The 14,056-nt window shown below is 36.4% G+C and overlaps 3 protein-coding genes across 3 annotated transcripts in view; 1 reads left to right on the forward strand and 2 right to left on the reverse strand.

The window, feature by feature from the left end:
- LOC126747888 (uncharacterized) overlaps nucleotides 1–7,683 on the reverse strand; it is a 59,397-nt gene extending 51,714 nt beyond the window's left edge. The window contains exon 1 of the mRNA XM_050456801.1: nucleotides 7,552–7,683. Within this exon, the coding sequence (XP_050312758.1) occupies nucleotides 7,552–7,600 (49 nt within the window). The 5' untranslated portion in view covers nucleotides 7,601–7,683. The remainder of the gene's footprint in view (nucleotides 1–7,551) is intronic.
- On the reverse strand, nucleotides 1,170–7,037 carry LOC126747896 (probable beta-hexosaminidase fdl). Its single transcript, XM_050456865.1, has 2 exons — nucleotides 6,793–7,037; nucleotides 1,170–2,957 (listed from the first exon to the last, which is right to left on the reverse strand). The coding sequence occupies exons 1-2, from the start codon at nucleotides 6,912–6,914 to the stop codon at nucleotides 1,295–1,297; spliced, it is 1,785 nt and encodes a 594-aa protein (XP_050312822.1). The 5' UTR covers nucleotides 6,915–7,037; the 3' UTR covers nucleotides 1,170–1,294.
- LOC126747891 (maestro heat-like repeat-containing protein family member 1) overlaps nucleotides 7,495–14,056 on the forward strand; it is a 62,207-nt gene continuing 55,645 nt past the window's right edge. The window contains exon 1 of the mRNA XM_050456856.1: nucleotides 7,495–7,656. The gene's annotated coding sequence lies outside the window, so the exon portion shown is untranslated. The remainder of the gene's footprint in view (nucleotides 7,657–14,056) is intronic.

Raw genomic sequence — 14,056 nt, forward strand, 5'->3', positions numbered from 1 at the left:
TTAAAATTCTTATGCGCATCAAATGGAATAGAAAAATAATTTTTAGGTCCAATAGTTTTCCAGAAAATTGGAAAATACCTTTAAGATAGTTTTTTCTCATTTTCTCAAAAACAGTTGGGAATATTGAAAATTTTCTTTCAGCATTTGCTTGCAATTAAAAAATAGAATAAATCATGTAGAATAGCATTTTCTCGTATATCGAGCAATAAAGGAGTTATAGAAGATTTTTAACAAATTGGAAAATTTTTAGGACAAAAAATTAAAAAAAAAATTTTTTGAAAAAAATTTAATTTTTTTTTAGAAATCGATTAATTGCCTAAAGTACATTAAAAAAGTCTTATAAAGTTTTTTCGAAAAATCTACTCAAAAAAAGTTAAACCCAAAGAAGTCTTTATCAAAAAATCTAAAGGGGTCCTATGGGAAAATGTTCATAATTTTGATTTTTATTTTTTTTCTGGAAAACAGTTAATTAAAGGAAAAAATTATTAAAACAAAAGTTGTTTGGAATCTAAATGCGCATAAGATGCAATAGAAAAATAATTTTGAAAACCAACAGTTTTCCAGAAAATTGGGAAACACCTCTAAGCAGATGTTTCTCATTTTCTCGAATACTATTGGGAATATTAAAAATTTTCTTTTAGCATTGGATTCCTGATCAAAAATAGAACAAATCATAAAAAATAACATTTAGCCGTAAATTGAAAAATAAAGAAGTTATGAATGGTTTTAGAAAAATTAGACAATTTTTGAATGAAAAATTCGAAAAAAAATTTTTTTTTTTAAAGTTAATTTTTTTTTAGCGAATTGATAAATCATTCAAAACCCTTCAAAAAAGTCTTATAAAACTTTAAAAAAAAATGTACTAGAAAAAAGTTATACCCAAAAAAGTCTTTCTCAAAAAAATCGAAAAGGAATCCCTGGAAAAATGTTCATAATTTCGGTTTTTATTTTTTTTTCTAGAAAACTACTGGTTAGAGAAAAAATTGTTAAAACAAAAGTTATTTGGAATGTCAATGTGCACCAGATGCAATAGAAAAATAATTTTTAAATCCAACAGTTTTCCAGAAAATTAAGAAAAACCTCTAAACAGTTTTTCCTCATTTTCTCGAAAACAGTTGGGAATATTGGAAATTTTCTTGCAGTATTGCATTAAAATTAAAAAACAAAAGAAATTATGTAGAACAACATTTACTCGTAAATAAAAAAATAAAAGAGTTACGAAAGATTTTTGTCAAATTGGAACATTTTTTGAAATAAAATTTAATTTAAAATTAATCACAAAATACAGTCAGCGTCAGCACCGTTCGGGATACTGAGAACACACCTCGGGCCAAATGGAGGCCACCCTCAGACCCCTCGCCCTCAATCGGCGAGAGTGAAAGTCAATTCGTCTAAACACGTCGCTCCTGTCGAACTCCGCCGGATCGCTCCACACCCGTTCAGCAAAGGCGGCCGTTCTGGGCCACAATCGGGTCTCGACATCTTCCGCGTCGACTTCTTCGGTCCACAAACACACTTCCCCCCCCAACACTTGATCCAACCTCTGAGGAAACTCGTTCCAAGGCCGGTACTTGTAGAACTTCCTCCAGTTGGTGTATGGATCGCAGGCACCGTTCGCTTCGCTCTTTTTCCACGGACCAAACCCGCAGTCCAAGTACCATTGACCGACAGTCGAGAAGATTATTTTAAAATTACTCTCCATTATCCCTTTGAGTTGGCCAAACCAGTATTGGACAACCAACTCTTCTTGGTGCGTCAAGGAGTGGATATATCGGTCAGTCAAAGGGCTGGACCACAGGACCACATTCTTGGGCATAGTGCCATTGTTGGCCAGTTTAACCCTTTCCAACATGGCGTTAGTGAAGTTGACCCACACCTTATAGACGTCATTGTGTAACTGTCTTGCTGAGTCAGTATTGGTCCAGCAGCTAGTGATCACTTCGTCATCTCCGATGTGGAAAGTCTCCTTGTCAGTGCCCAACTCCAATAAATCCCTGTAAATGCTTTCGAGGGTTTTTAGGGCGTTTGGATTGTCGGGGTTCAAAGTGGTTTTGAACATGTCAGGGTTGTTGCAGAGTATTTCCTCCTTGGGCCAAGCCGAAGGGGTCACATGGCTAGGCGCGTCAATTTCCATAATGGTTCTGACCCCTCTTTTCCTCGCATACTCCACCAATTTCTTAATATCCTCTGGGGTGTACCTAGACTCCTCGTTGTAAGACCCTTTTATGGCAAAATCCTCGTTTCTAGGTAAAATCAAAGGAAAACTTGAGGAGTCTGACAGGTGGAGGTGCAGCACGTTCATTTTTGAGGCGGCCATCCCCTCAACAGCTTTCCGAAGAACCTTTATAGGAACAAAATGCCTGGAAACATCGATTAAGAGCCCTCGATGCCTAAATGCTGGTTTATCGATGATTTTCACGTCATGAATTATCCTGAATCGCTTCGTTATATGGTCATACCAAATCAGTTGACTAAGGGTTTCTAAGCCGTGTCTTGCCCCGTAATAATTACTAGCGAATATGTTCACAAGCAGCAACGTGTCGTCCAGTTTCTGGCTGTACAAGGCATATTCCTCGTCAGTTGTGCTCCTGAGTGTCAAATCAGCTTCTCTGACGTGGATATTCAACTTAAGAACTCTCCTCTCTTTATCTTGTAGCACGTAACTGTTGCTCCCTCCCAAGTTATTTATGAACGTATTCGCTGCTTCCTCCAACTCTCCTTTTACCTTATCATTCGGGGAGTGGATTGTGAGAAATACGTGCTCTTTCATAAAAGTCGAGGCATCTTTGCGAATGATTTCAAGTTGAGTCGGTTTGGGCCACAAGGGAGGCACGTTTCCGCACGTCATTTGACACGTCTCCAAAGAAATCGCTTTGTCTCTCTCTGAAGTGAAGGATTTCTCGCATCTGTCTTTGTCCGCGCAGGACCACGTCTGGATCGTGTTTGACTCCTGCGATCTGCAACGAAAGGTTTGGATTATGTTTTTAAATAACAAGTTTGGCGCCCAACGTGTGGGGTACAACACTCCCTAAAGTTCGACGAATATGGACTTAAATATACCCGTGAGTTGGCAACTAAATATATAAATTTGAATGGTTATATTAAGAGTACTCAATAGTCCCCTCCTTCTTTATGCAGGAAACTGTAATGTTCAAAGACAAAGAGGATAAAAGTTCCAAGGTATTGATCGGATATCTTACCATTGACGCTTACTTAATTTCTGTGGGAAAGTGGAACCTGGAAATGGGGTACAAGAAAGATAAGAGGGATTATAGGACTCTCTGAAGTAGAAAGAGGGTTGGCAGAGAACCAATACTGGTACTTTTTGATATTAGAGCAACATGCGACCCAGTACAGTTCTCTTAAGGAAGATCTTATTTTGATCCATTTTTTGGCATGAAAACCCATCTGAGACCCAGGAATTATTGACGATCGTAATGAATTGATGGTTCACGTCTGTGACGGGTTCAATTATATACGAAAAGTGTCATTTCAAAATTATTCGAGGTATATTAGAGAGGTGAGATCGGTAGAATGCCAAATAATGGACTTTTGACCCCTTTTTTGGCATGAAAACCCATCTGAGACCAAGGAATTATCGACGATCGTAATGAATTGATGGTTCATGTCTGTAATCGGTTCAATTATATACGGAAAGTGACATTTCAACATTACCCAATACATATTAGAGAGGTGAGATGCGGTAGAATGCCAAATATTGGACTTTTGACCCCTTTTTTGGCATAAAAACCCATCTGAGACCCAGGAATTATTGACGATCGTAATGGATTGATGGTTCACGTCTGTGACCGGTTCAATTACATACAAAAAGTGACATTTCAAAATTATTTGAGGCATATTAGAGAGGTGAGATGCAGTAGAATGACAGATAATGGACTTTTGACCCCTTTTTTGGCATGAAAACCCATCTGAGACCCAGGAATTATTGACGATCATAATGAATTGATGGTTCACGTCTGTGATCGGTTCAATTACATACGAAAAATGGCATTTCAAAATTATTCAAGGCATATTAGAGAGGTGAGAGGCGGTAGAATGTCAAGTAATGGACTTTCGACCCCTTTTTTGGCATGAAAACCCATCTGACACCCAGGAATTATTGACGATCGTAATAAATTAATGGTTCACGTCTGTAACCAGTTCAATTAAATACAAAAAGTGACATTTCAAAATTATTCGAGGCATATTAGAGAGGTGAGATGTGGTAGAATGCCAAATAATGGACTTTTGACCCCTTTTTTGGCATGAAAACCCATCTGAGACCCAGGAATTATTGACGATCGTAATGAAATGATGGTTCACGTCTGTGATCAGTTCAATTACATACAAAAAGTGACATTTTAAAATTATTTGAGGCATATTAGAGAGGTGAGATGCGGTAGAATGCCAAATAATGGACTTTTGAGCCCTTTTTTGGCATGAAAACCCATCTGAGATCCAGAAATTATTGACGATCGTAATGAATTGATGGTTCACGTCTGTAATCGGTTCAATTACATACAAAAAGTGATATTTCAAAATTATTTGAGGCATATTAGAGAAGTGAGATGCGGTCGAATGCCAAATAATGGACTTTTGACCCCTTTTTTGGCATAAAAATTCATCTGAGACCCAGAAATCATTGACGATCGTAATGAATTGATGGTTCACGTCTGTAACCGGTTCAATTACATACAAAAAGTAACATTTCAAAATTATTTGAGGCATATTAGAGAGGTGAGATGCGGTAGAATGCCAAATAATGGACTTTTGAGCCCTTTTTTGGCATGAAAACCCATCTGAGATCCAGAAATTATTGACGATCGTAATGAATTGATGGTTCACGTCTGTAATCGGTTCAATTACATACAAAAAGTGATATTTCAAAATTATTTGAGGCATATTAGAGAAGTGAGATGCGGTCGAATGCCAAATAATGGACTTTTGACCCCTTTTTTGGCATAAAAATTCATCTGAGACCCAGAAATCATTGACGATCGTAATGAATTGATGGTTCACGTCTGTAACCGGTTCAATTACATACAAAAAGTAACATTTCAAAATTATTTGAGGCATATATGAGAGGTGAGATGCGGTAGAATGTCAAATAATGGACTTTTGACCCCTTTTTTGGCATGAAAACCCATCTGAGACCCAGGAATTATTGACGATCATAATGAATTGATGGTTCACGTCTGTGATCGGTTCAATTACATACGAAAAATGGCATTTCAAAATTATTCAAGGCATATTAGAGAGGTGAGAGGCGGTAGAATGTCAAATAATGGACTTTTGACCCCTTTTTTGGCATGAAAGCCCATCTGAGACCCAGGAATTATTGGCGATCGTAATGAATTGATGGTTCACGTCTGTGACCGGTTCAATTATATATGAAAAGTAACATTTCAAAATTATTTGAGCCATATTAGAGAGGTGACATGCGGTAGAATGTCAAATAATGGACTTTTGACCCCTTTTTTGGCATGAAAACCCATCTGAGACCCAGGAATTATTGACGATCGTAATGAATTGATGGTTTACGTCTGTGACCGGTTCAACTATATACGAAAAGTAACATTTTAAAATTATTTGAGGCATATTGGAGAGATGGGATGCGGTAGAATGCCAAATAATGGACTTTTGTGCTACCAGAGGAAGGGAGATAAACAGATAGTCAAAAAACTAAACATCCCTCTCAATAATCTTGTGGAACTCTTAATACAGATCAGAAATTCAATTAAAAAAACCCCAGTTTCGTATAATGACTCTTGGCAAACACTCCAAGAACAACAGAGTGTTCATTTACTGAGCAAGAGAGAGATAGGATCAGGATTTCATTGATTCAGTGAGCATAGTTACCAAGGAGATGATCCAGGCTTATCGTAAAAGATATAGACAAACGATCTGTAGAGTAATTGGACTAATAACTTATGTTCTAAATATTCAATACAAAAAAGAGTGTTAATAAATTATGGATTATGGACAAAAAACAGTGATTTTTCAGAAGAATTTCTTACTGGGTAGATGTGTGGGGTGGGTGGGGGGGTAGGGGTACTGTTTTTGAAAAACGGCTTTTTTTATAAAAGAAAATAACCATTTTTTAACAAAACTACCCGTACCCCCCCACCCACCCCAAACTTGTACCCAGTAATAAATTCTTCTGCAAAATCACTGTTAATCGTCCATAATATCCAAACTAATAACACCGTTTTTGTACTAAATAATTATATGTAAAATTTAAATTAATGAAATATCCTAGAAGATTAGAGAGTATGACCCAATATATATTTTTTAATTTTAATAATAATTTTATATATAAATATTTAATACAAAAAGAGTGTTAATAAATTAAGGATTATGGACAAAAAACAGTGATTTTTCAGAAGAATTTTTTTTGGTAAATTGTGTGGGGTGGAAGGCAGTTTTATTAGAACTGAAGGTGAAACTTACATCGAGAACTTAACCTCAAAATATTTAAATCAATTACAGGAATTATTTATTAGGAACCGATAATAGAAGAACGAGCATAAAAACAGCAGTTCGATCCTGTTTCTCGCATAAATCAATGCAAACTTAGTGCAGCACGTTATTAATCCTGATACCGCCGGCCTTAATGCGTGACGGGAAATTCAAACGATTTACCATTTTTTCTCACGTCTGTAGTTATTTCAAATTAAATATCCTCTTCTCGAGACGCCACTGAATCATATATTAATAAATAATCGATTGATAAGAAATTTTCTTGCATATACAACTGTTTTAAATTAAGGTCAACTCTAAAAGCTTACTCACCCATACTCCTTTGCTACATTAATATAACCGTGTATAGTTTTAATGCACAAAATAAAAAACACACTGAACAAACTAAAAATAATCACATTTTTCATAATTGTTGTTTGTTGTTTTTGATACATCAGCCTCCAATGTTATATGTATATCTATTGAATCATCGTGAGTGCAAAACGCGATAACGATTATGTATTGTTATAAATATATCTCGAACCTATTTATATTATATACTATAAAGGCACATATGAACTGTTGTAATGGTGCGGTAAAACCTATATAGAATTAACGATGTAGACAAAGTAAGAGTCGATAAAAACAATAGTAGCAAATGTTTTTCGCATAATTAAAGTGATGATAAGGAATACATTCATTATATATAGTAATGTGTTAAATGCAAGGAGCCTGAAAGGATAATTCACTTTAATTTTATTTATTTATTTATTTATTTAATAATAATTAAACTAAAAAATTAGATGTACTATTAGGTGTAATATCGAAGCCCATATAAATTTAACAGGTAGTCATGGGGAACAGTGACAAAAGCCTTTGCTAAGTCTAATTTCTAGACCGATTAGGCTTAAATAAAAAACCCCTGGAAGAGAAATTAATTATCGTCTTTTTAATAAGGGATAAATCTTCTTTCTAAATGACAAGAAGATGACATTTTTCACACAAGTTTTATTAGACTTTTTTGACGTCTTTTGAACGATTTATCCATTTCCAAAAAAAATTTAATTAAAAAAAAAATTCCAAAAAACTTACCTTTGCCCACTTTTTTGACTGGAATCTTCCTCTGAGAACCACGAATCATTGAACATCGCTATAAAATCGCTTGACCATCGACTGTCAAGATCATAAATAAGTCAGGTGAGTAATATTTCCAAGCGGTTGAGGTTGTCAGTGAGGAGTGAAACGCGGTAGAAACTCAAAAAGTTGACTTTTACCCACATTTTGACCTTTAAACCCCTCTGAGAGCCATGAATCATTGACGATCGCTATAAAATGATAATCCTCGTTTGTGAAGATCATAACCAAGTGACATCAGTGATATTCCTAAGCGATTGAGGTTGTGAGTGAGGAGTGAAACGCGGTAGAAACTCAAAAAGTTGACTTTTACCCACTTTTTGACCTTTAAACCCCGCTAAGAGCCACGTATCGTTGACGATCGCTATTAAATGATGATCATCGTTTGTCAAGATCATAAATAAGTCAAGTGAGTAATATTCCCAAGCGATTGAGGTTGTGAGTGAGGAGTGAAACGCGGTAGAACCTCAAAAACTTGACTTTTACCCACTTTTTGTCCTAAATCTCCCTCTGAGAGCCACGAATCATTGACGATCGCTATAAAATGTTAATCATCGTTTGTTAAAATCATAAATAAGTGACATGAGTGATATTCCAAAGCGATTGAGGACGTAAGTAAGCAATGAAACGCGGTAGAAACTCAAAAAGTTGACTTTTACCCACTTTTTGACCTTTAAACCCCTCTGAGAGCCATGAATCATTGACGATCGCTATAAAATGATAATCCTCGTTTGTGAAGATCATAACCAAGTGACATCAGTGATATTCCTAAGCGATTGAGGTTGTGAGTGAGGAGTGAAACGCGGTAGAAACTCAAAAAGTTGACTTTTACCCACATTTTGACCTTTAAACCCCTCTGAGAGCCATGAATCTTTGACGATCGCTATAAAATGATAATCCTCGTTTGTGAAGATCATAACCAAGTGACATCAGTGATATTCCTAAGCGATTGAGGTTGTGAGTGAGGAGTGAAACGCGGTAGAAACTCAAAAAGTTGACTTTTACCCACTTTTTGACCTTTAAACCCCGCTAAGAGCCATGAATCATTGACGATCGCTATTAAATGATGATCATCGTTTGTCAAGATCATAAATAAGTCAAGTGAGTAATATTCCCAAGCGATTGAGGTTGTGAGTGAGGAGTGAAACGCGGTAGAACCTCAAAAACTTGACTTTTACCCACTTTTTGTCCTAAATCTCCCTCTGAGAGCCACGAATCATTGACGATCGCTATAAAATGTTGATCATCGTTTGTTAAAATCATAAATAAGTGACATGAGTGATATTCCAAAGCGATTGAGGACGTAAGTAAGCAATGAAACGCGGTAGAAACTCAAAAAGTTGACTTTTACCCACTTTTTGACCTTTAAACCCCTCTGAGAGCCACGACTCGTTCACGATCGCCATAAAATGATGATCTTCGTTTGTGAAGATCATAACCAAGTAACATCAGTGATATTCCTAAGCGATTGATATTGTGAGTGAGGACTGAAACGCGGTAGAACCTCAAAAAGTCGATTTTTACCCTCTTTTTGACCTAAATCTTCCTTTGAGAGCCACGAATCGTTGACGATCGCTATAAAATGATGATCATCATTTGTGAAGATCATAAATAAGTGAGATGAGTAATATTCCCAAGCGACTGAGGTTGTCAGTGAGGAGTGAAACGCGGTAGAAACCCAATAACTTGACTTTTACCCACTTTTTGACCTAAATCTCCCTCTGAGAGCGACGAATCATTGACGATCGCTATAAAATGATAATCATCGTTTGTAAAGATCATAAAATAGGTGAGACGCGTAATATTTCCAAGCGATTGAGGTTGTCAGTAAGGAGTGAAACGCGGTAGAAACTCAAAAAGTTGACTTTTACCCACTTTTTGACCTTTAAACCCCGCTAAGAGCCACGTATTGTTGACGATCACTATTAAATGATGATCATCGTTTGTCAAGATCATAAATAAGTCAAGTGAGTAATATTCCCAAACGATTGAGGTTGTGAGTGAGGAGTGAAACGCGGTAGAACCTCAAAAATTTGACTTTTACTCACTTTTTGTCCTAAATCTCCCTCTGAGAGCCACGAATCATTGACGATCGCTATAAAATGTTGATCATCGTTTGTTAAAATCATAAATAAGTGACATGAGTGATATTCACAAGCGATTGAGGACGTAAGTAAGCAATGAAACGCGGTAGAAACTCAAAAAGTTGACTTTTACCCACTTTTTGACATTTAAACCCCTCTGGGAGCCACGACTCGTTCACGATCACCATAAAATGATGATCTTCGTTTGTGAAGATCATAACCAAGTGACATCAGTGATATTCCTAAGCGATTGATATTGTGAGTGAGGACTGAAACGCGGTAGAACCTCAAAAAGTCGATTTTTACCCTCTTTTTGACCTAAATCTCCCTTTGAGAGCCACGAATCGTTGACGATCACTATAAAATGATGATCATCATTTGTGAAGATCATAAATAAGTGAGATGAGTAATATTCCCAAGCGACTGAGGTTGTCAGTGAGGAGTGAAACGCGGTAGAAACCCAATAACTTGACTTTTACCCACTTTTTGACCTAAATCTCCCTCTGAGAGCCACGAGTCATTGACGATCGCTATAAAATGATAATCATCGTTTGTGTAGATCATAAATAAGTGACATGAGTAATATTCCCAAGCGATTGAGGTTGTGAGTGAGGAGTGAGACGCGGTAGAAACTCCAAAAGTTGATTTTTACCCACTTTTTGGCCTAAATCTCCCTCTGAGAGTCACGAATCGGTGACGATCGCTATAAAATAATGATCCTCGTTTGTAAAAATTATGACCAAGTGACATCAGTAATATTCCTAAGCGATTGAGATTGTGAGTGAGGAGTGAAACGTGGTAGAACCTCAATAAGTTGGCTTTTACCCTCTTTTTGGACTGAATCTCCCTTTAAGAGCCACGAATCGTTGACGATCGCCATAAAATGATAATCCTCGTTTGTGAAGATCATAACCAAGTGACATCAGTGATATTTCTAAGCGATTGAGATTATGACTGAAGAGTGAAACGCGGTAGAACCTCAATAAGTTGACTTTTACCCACTTTTTGACCCAAATCTCCCTCTGAGAGCCACGAATCATTGACGATCGCTATAAAATGATGATCATCGTTTGTCAAGATTATAAATAGGTCAAGTGAGTAATATTCCTAAGCGATTGAGGTTGTCAGTGAAGAGTGAAACGCGGTAGAACCCTAAAAAGTTGAATTTTACCCACTTTTTGACTTAAATCTCCCTCTGAGAGCCACGAATCATTGACAATCGCTATTAAATGATAATCCTCGTTTGTGAAGATCATAACCAAGTGACATCAGTGATATTTATAAGCGATTGAGATTTTGACTGAAGAGTGAAACGCGGTAGAACCTCAATAAGTTGACTTTTACCCACTTTTTGACCCAAATCTCCCTCTGAGAGCCACGAATCATTGACGATCGCTATAAAATTATTATCCTCGTATGTGAAGATCATAAATAAGTCAGATGAGTGATATTTCTTAGTGGTTGAGGATGTGAGTAAGAAGTGAAATGAGGTAGAAACTCAAAAACTTGACTTTTACCAACTTTTTGGACTAAATCCCTCTGAGAGCCACGAATCGTTGACGATCGCTATTAAATGATAATCATCGTTTGTCAAGATCATAAATAAGTCAAGTGAGTAATATTTTCAAGCGATTGGGGTTGTGAGTGAGGAGTGAAACGCGGTAGAACCTCAAAAAGTCGATTTTTATTTACTTTTTGACTTAAATCTCCCTTTGAGGGCCACGAATCGTTAATGATCGCTATAAAATGATGATCATCGTTTCTGAAGATCATAAATAAGTCAAGTGAGTAATATTCCCAAGCGATTGAGGTTGTGAGTGAGGAGTGAATCGCGGTAGAAACTCAATAAGTTGATTTTAAAACCTACGAAGGCTTGCATGCCCATTATTAACAAATATACAGTTCACATCATAAATAAATCACTTTAAGACCAATGGACAATACCGATTAGTAAAACGATTGCAAAGTTGCAAGTTTCCACTCCATTGACCCTAAAAATGACCTTCAAATCCAAAATCTTCAAAAGGGGGTTTAGTGTTCTATTAGGGGTCAATGCATGCATATTACTGCTCAGTTCAGTTTCGTAAAATGCATACTTACTATATTGAGTATTGGGTATAAGCCTATCAATAAAAAATTGATCTTTTGCTACTTTAAAAAATGATAATCGAGCATTTTGTAGGGCCTACTTACGAGGACGCCACTGGTATCGCGGTATTAATAACAGGCTGATCTAATATAGTTACACAGAATCACTCGCGGGATATACTACGTGTATTATTAATACTACGTTACGTATAAACATAACGCGATTTTTAGACACACAAAATATAAAAAGATAATTAAAATTACCGAGAAAAGTCGCGTTTGAACTTCCGGTCGATGTTATAATATTATTCGGTAATAGTAGGTCGATTAAAAGGTCATTTATATGACTGGGGCATTTGCTTGATTATCTAAAAATAGATAATCAAGCAAAGCTAGAGATAGAGTCCATTTCTACCAAGTTTCATGGATCTAAATAGACCAGGAAGAAAGTTATGTGCATGTGAATGTTGGCACCGAAGGATTGTAGGACCTAAATTGTTTTTGTCAATAATAAGCATTAGAGTTAGAGATAAATTAAGGGAGTTATACAGTTCAAAAGTAGATGAAATGGAGTTCATTCCTACCAAGTTTCATGGATTGAAATGAACCAGGAAGAAAGTTATGAGCATGTGAATGTTGGCACCAAAGGATTATGTGACCTAAATTGTTTTTGCCTATTATAAGCGTTAGAGTTAGAGTTGAATTGAGGGAGTTATATAGTTCAAAAGTACATTGAATATAGTCCATTCCTACAAAATTTGATGGATTTAAATATACCAGGAAGAAAGTTATGAGTATGTGGACTTTGGCACTGAGGGATTTTTTACCTTAATTGTTCCTGCCTGTAACTGGACACAGAAAAGGAGTTAGATTGAGGGAGTTTTACTAATCAAAAGTAATCTAAACAGACATGAATTCTACCAAGTTTGGTAGATTGAATTGAACCAGTCAAGAGTCAAGAGCATGTGGACTTTGGCAAAAAAGGACTTTTACCTTAATTGTGCCTGTCTGTAACTGGAAACAGAAAAGGAGTTGGATTAGGGGAGTTTTACCAATCGATAGTGGATCAAACAGACATAAATCCTACGAAGTTTGGTAGTTTGAAATGAACTAGGAAGAAAGTTATGAACATGTGGACTTTGACAAAAAAGGACTTTTACCTTAATTGTTCCTGTCTGTAATTAGGAACAGAAAAGGAGTTGAATTAAGAGAGTTTTACTAGTCAATGGTAGACCAAAGACACATGAATTCTGCCAAGTTTGGTAGATTGAAATGAACCAGGAAGAAAGTTATGAGCATGTGGACTTTGGCACCGAGGGATTTTTACCTTAATTGTTCCTGTCTGTAACTGGGAACAGAAAAGGAGTTGGATTGAGGGAGTTTTACTAGTCAAAAGTAATTTAAACAGACATGAATTCTACCAAGTTTGGTAGATTGAAATGAACCAGGAAGAAAGTTATGAGCATGTGGAATTTGGCAAAAAAGGACATTTACCTCAGATATTCCTGTCTGTAGCTAGGAACAGAAAAGGAGTTCAATTGAGGGAGTTTTACTAGTCAAAAGTAGTCCAAACAGACATGAATTCTACCAAGTTTGGTAGATTGAAATGAATCAGGAAGAAAGTTATGAGCATGTGGAATTTGGCAAAAAAGGACTTTTACCTCAGATATTCCTGTCTGTAGCTAGAAACAGAAAAGGAGTTTAATTGAGAGAGTTTTACTAGTCAAAAGTAGTCCAAACAGACATGAATTCTACCAAGTTTGGTAGATTGAAATGAATCAGGAAGAAAGTTATGAGCATGTGGACTTTGGCACCAAGGGATTTTTACCTTAATTGTTCCTGTCTGTAACTGGGAACAGAAAAGAAGTTGAATTGAGGGAGTTTTACTAATCAATAGTGGATCAAACAGACATAAATTCTACCAAGTTTGGTAGTTTAAAATGAACCAGGAAGAAAGTTATGAGCATGTGGACTTTGGCACCGAGGGATTTTTACCTTAATTGTTCCTGTCTGTAACTGGGAACAGGAAAAGAGTTGAATCAAGGGAGTCTTATTAATCAAAAGTAGACCAAACAGACATGAATTCTACCAAGTTTGGTAGTTTGAAATGAACCAGGAAGAAAGTAATGAGCATGTGGACTTTGGCACCGAGGGATTTTTACCTTAATTGTTCCTGTCTGTAACTGGGAACAGAAAAGAAGTTGGATTGAGGGAGTTTTACTAATTAAAAGTAATTTAAACAGACATGAATTCTACCAAGTTTGGTAGATTAAAATGAACCAGGAAGAAAG

The sequence above is a fragment of the Anthonomus grandis genome, chromosome 20 (genome assembly GCF_022605725.1).
Source record: "Anthonomus grandis grandis chromosome 20, icAntGran1.3, whole genome shotgun sequence".
In the NCBI taxonomy this organism is placed as follows: domain Eukaryota; kingdom Metazoa; phylum Arthropoda; class Insecta; order Coleoptera; family Curculionidae; genus Anthonomus; species Anthonomus grandis.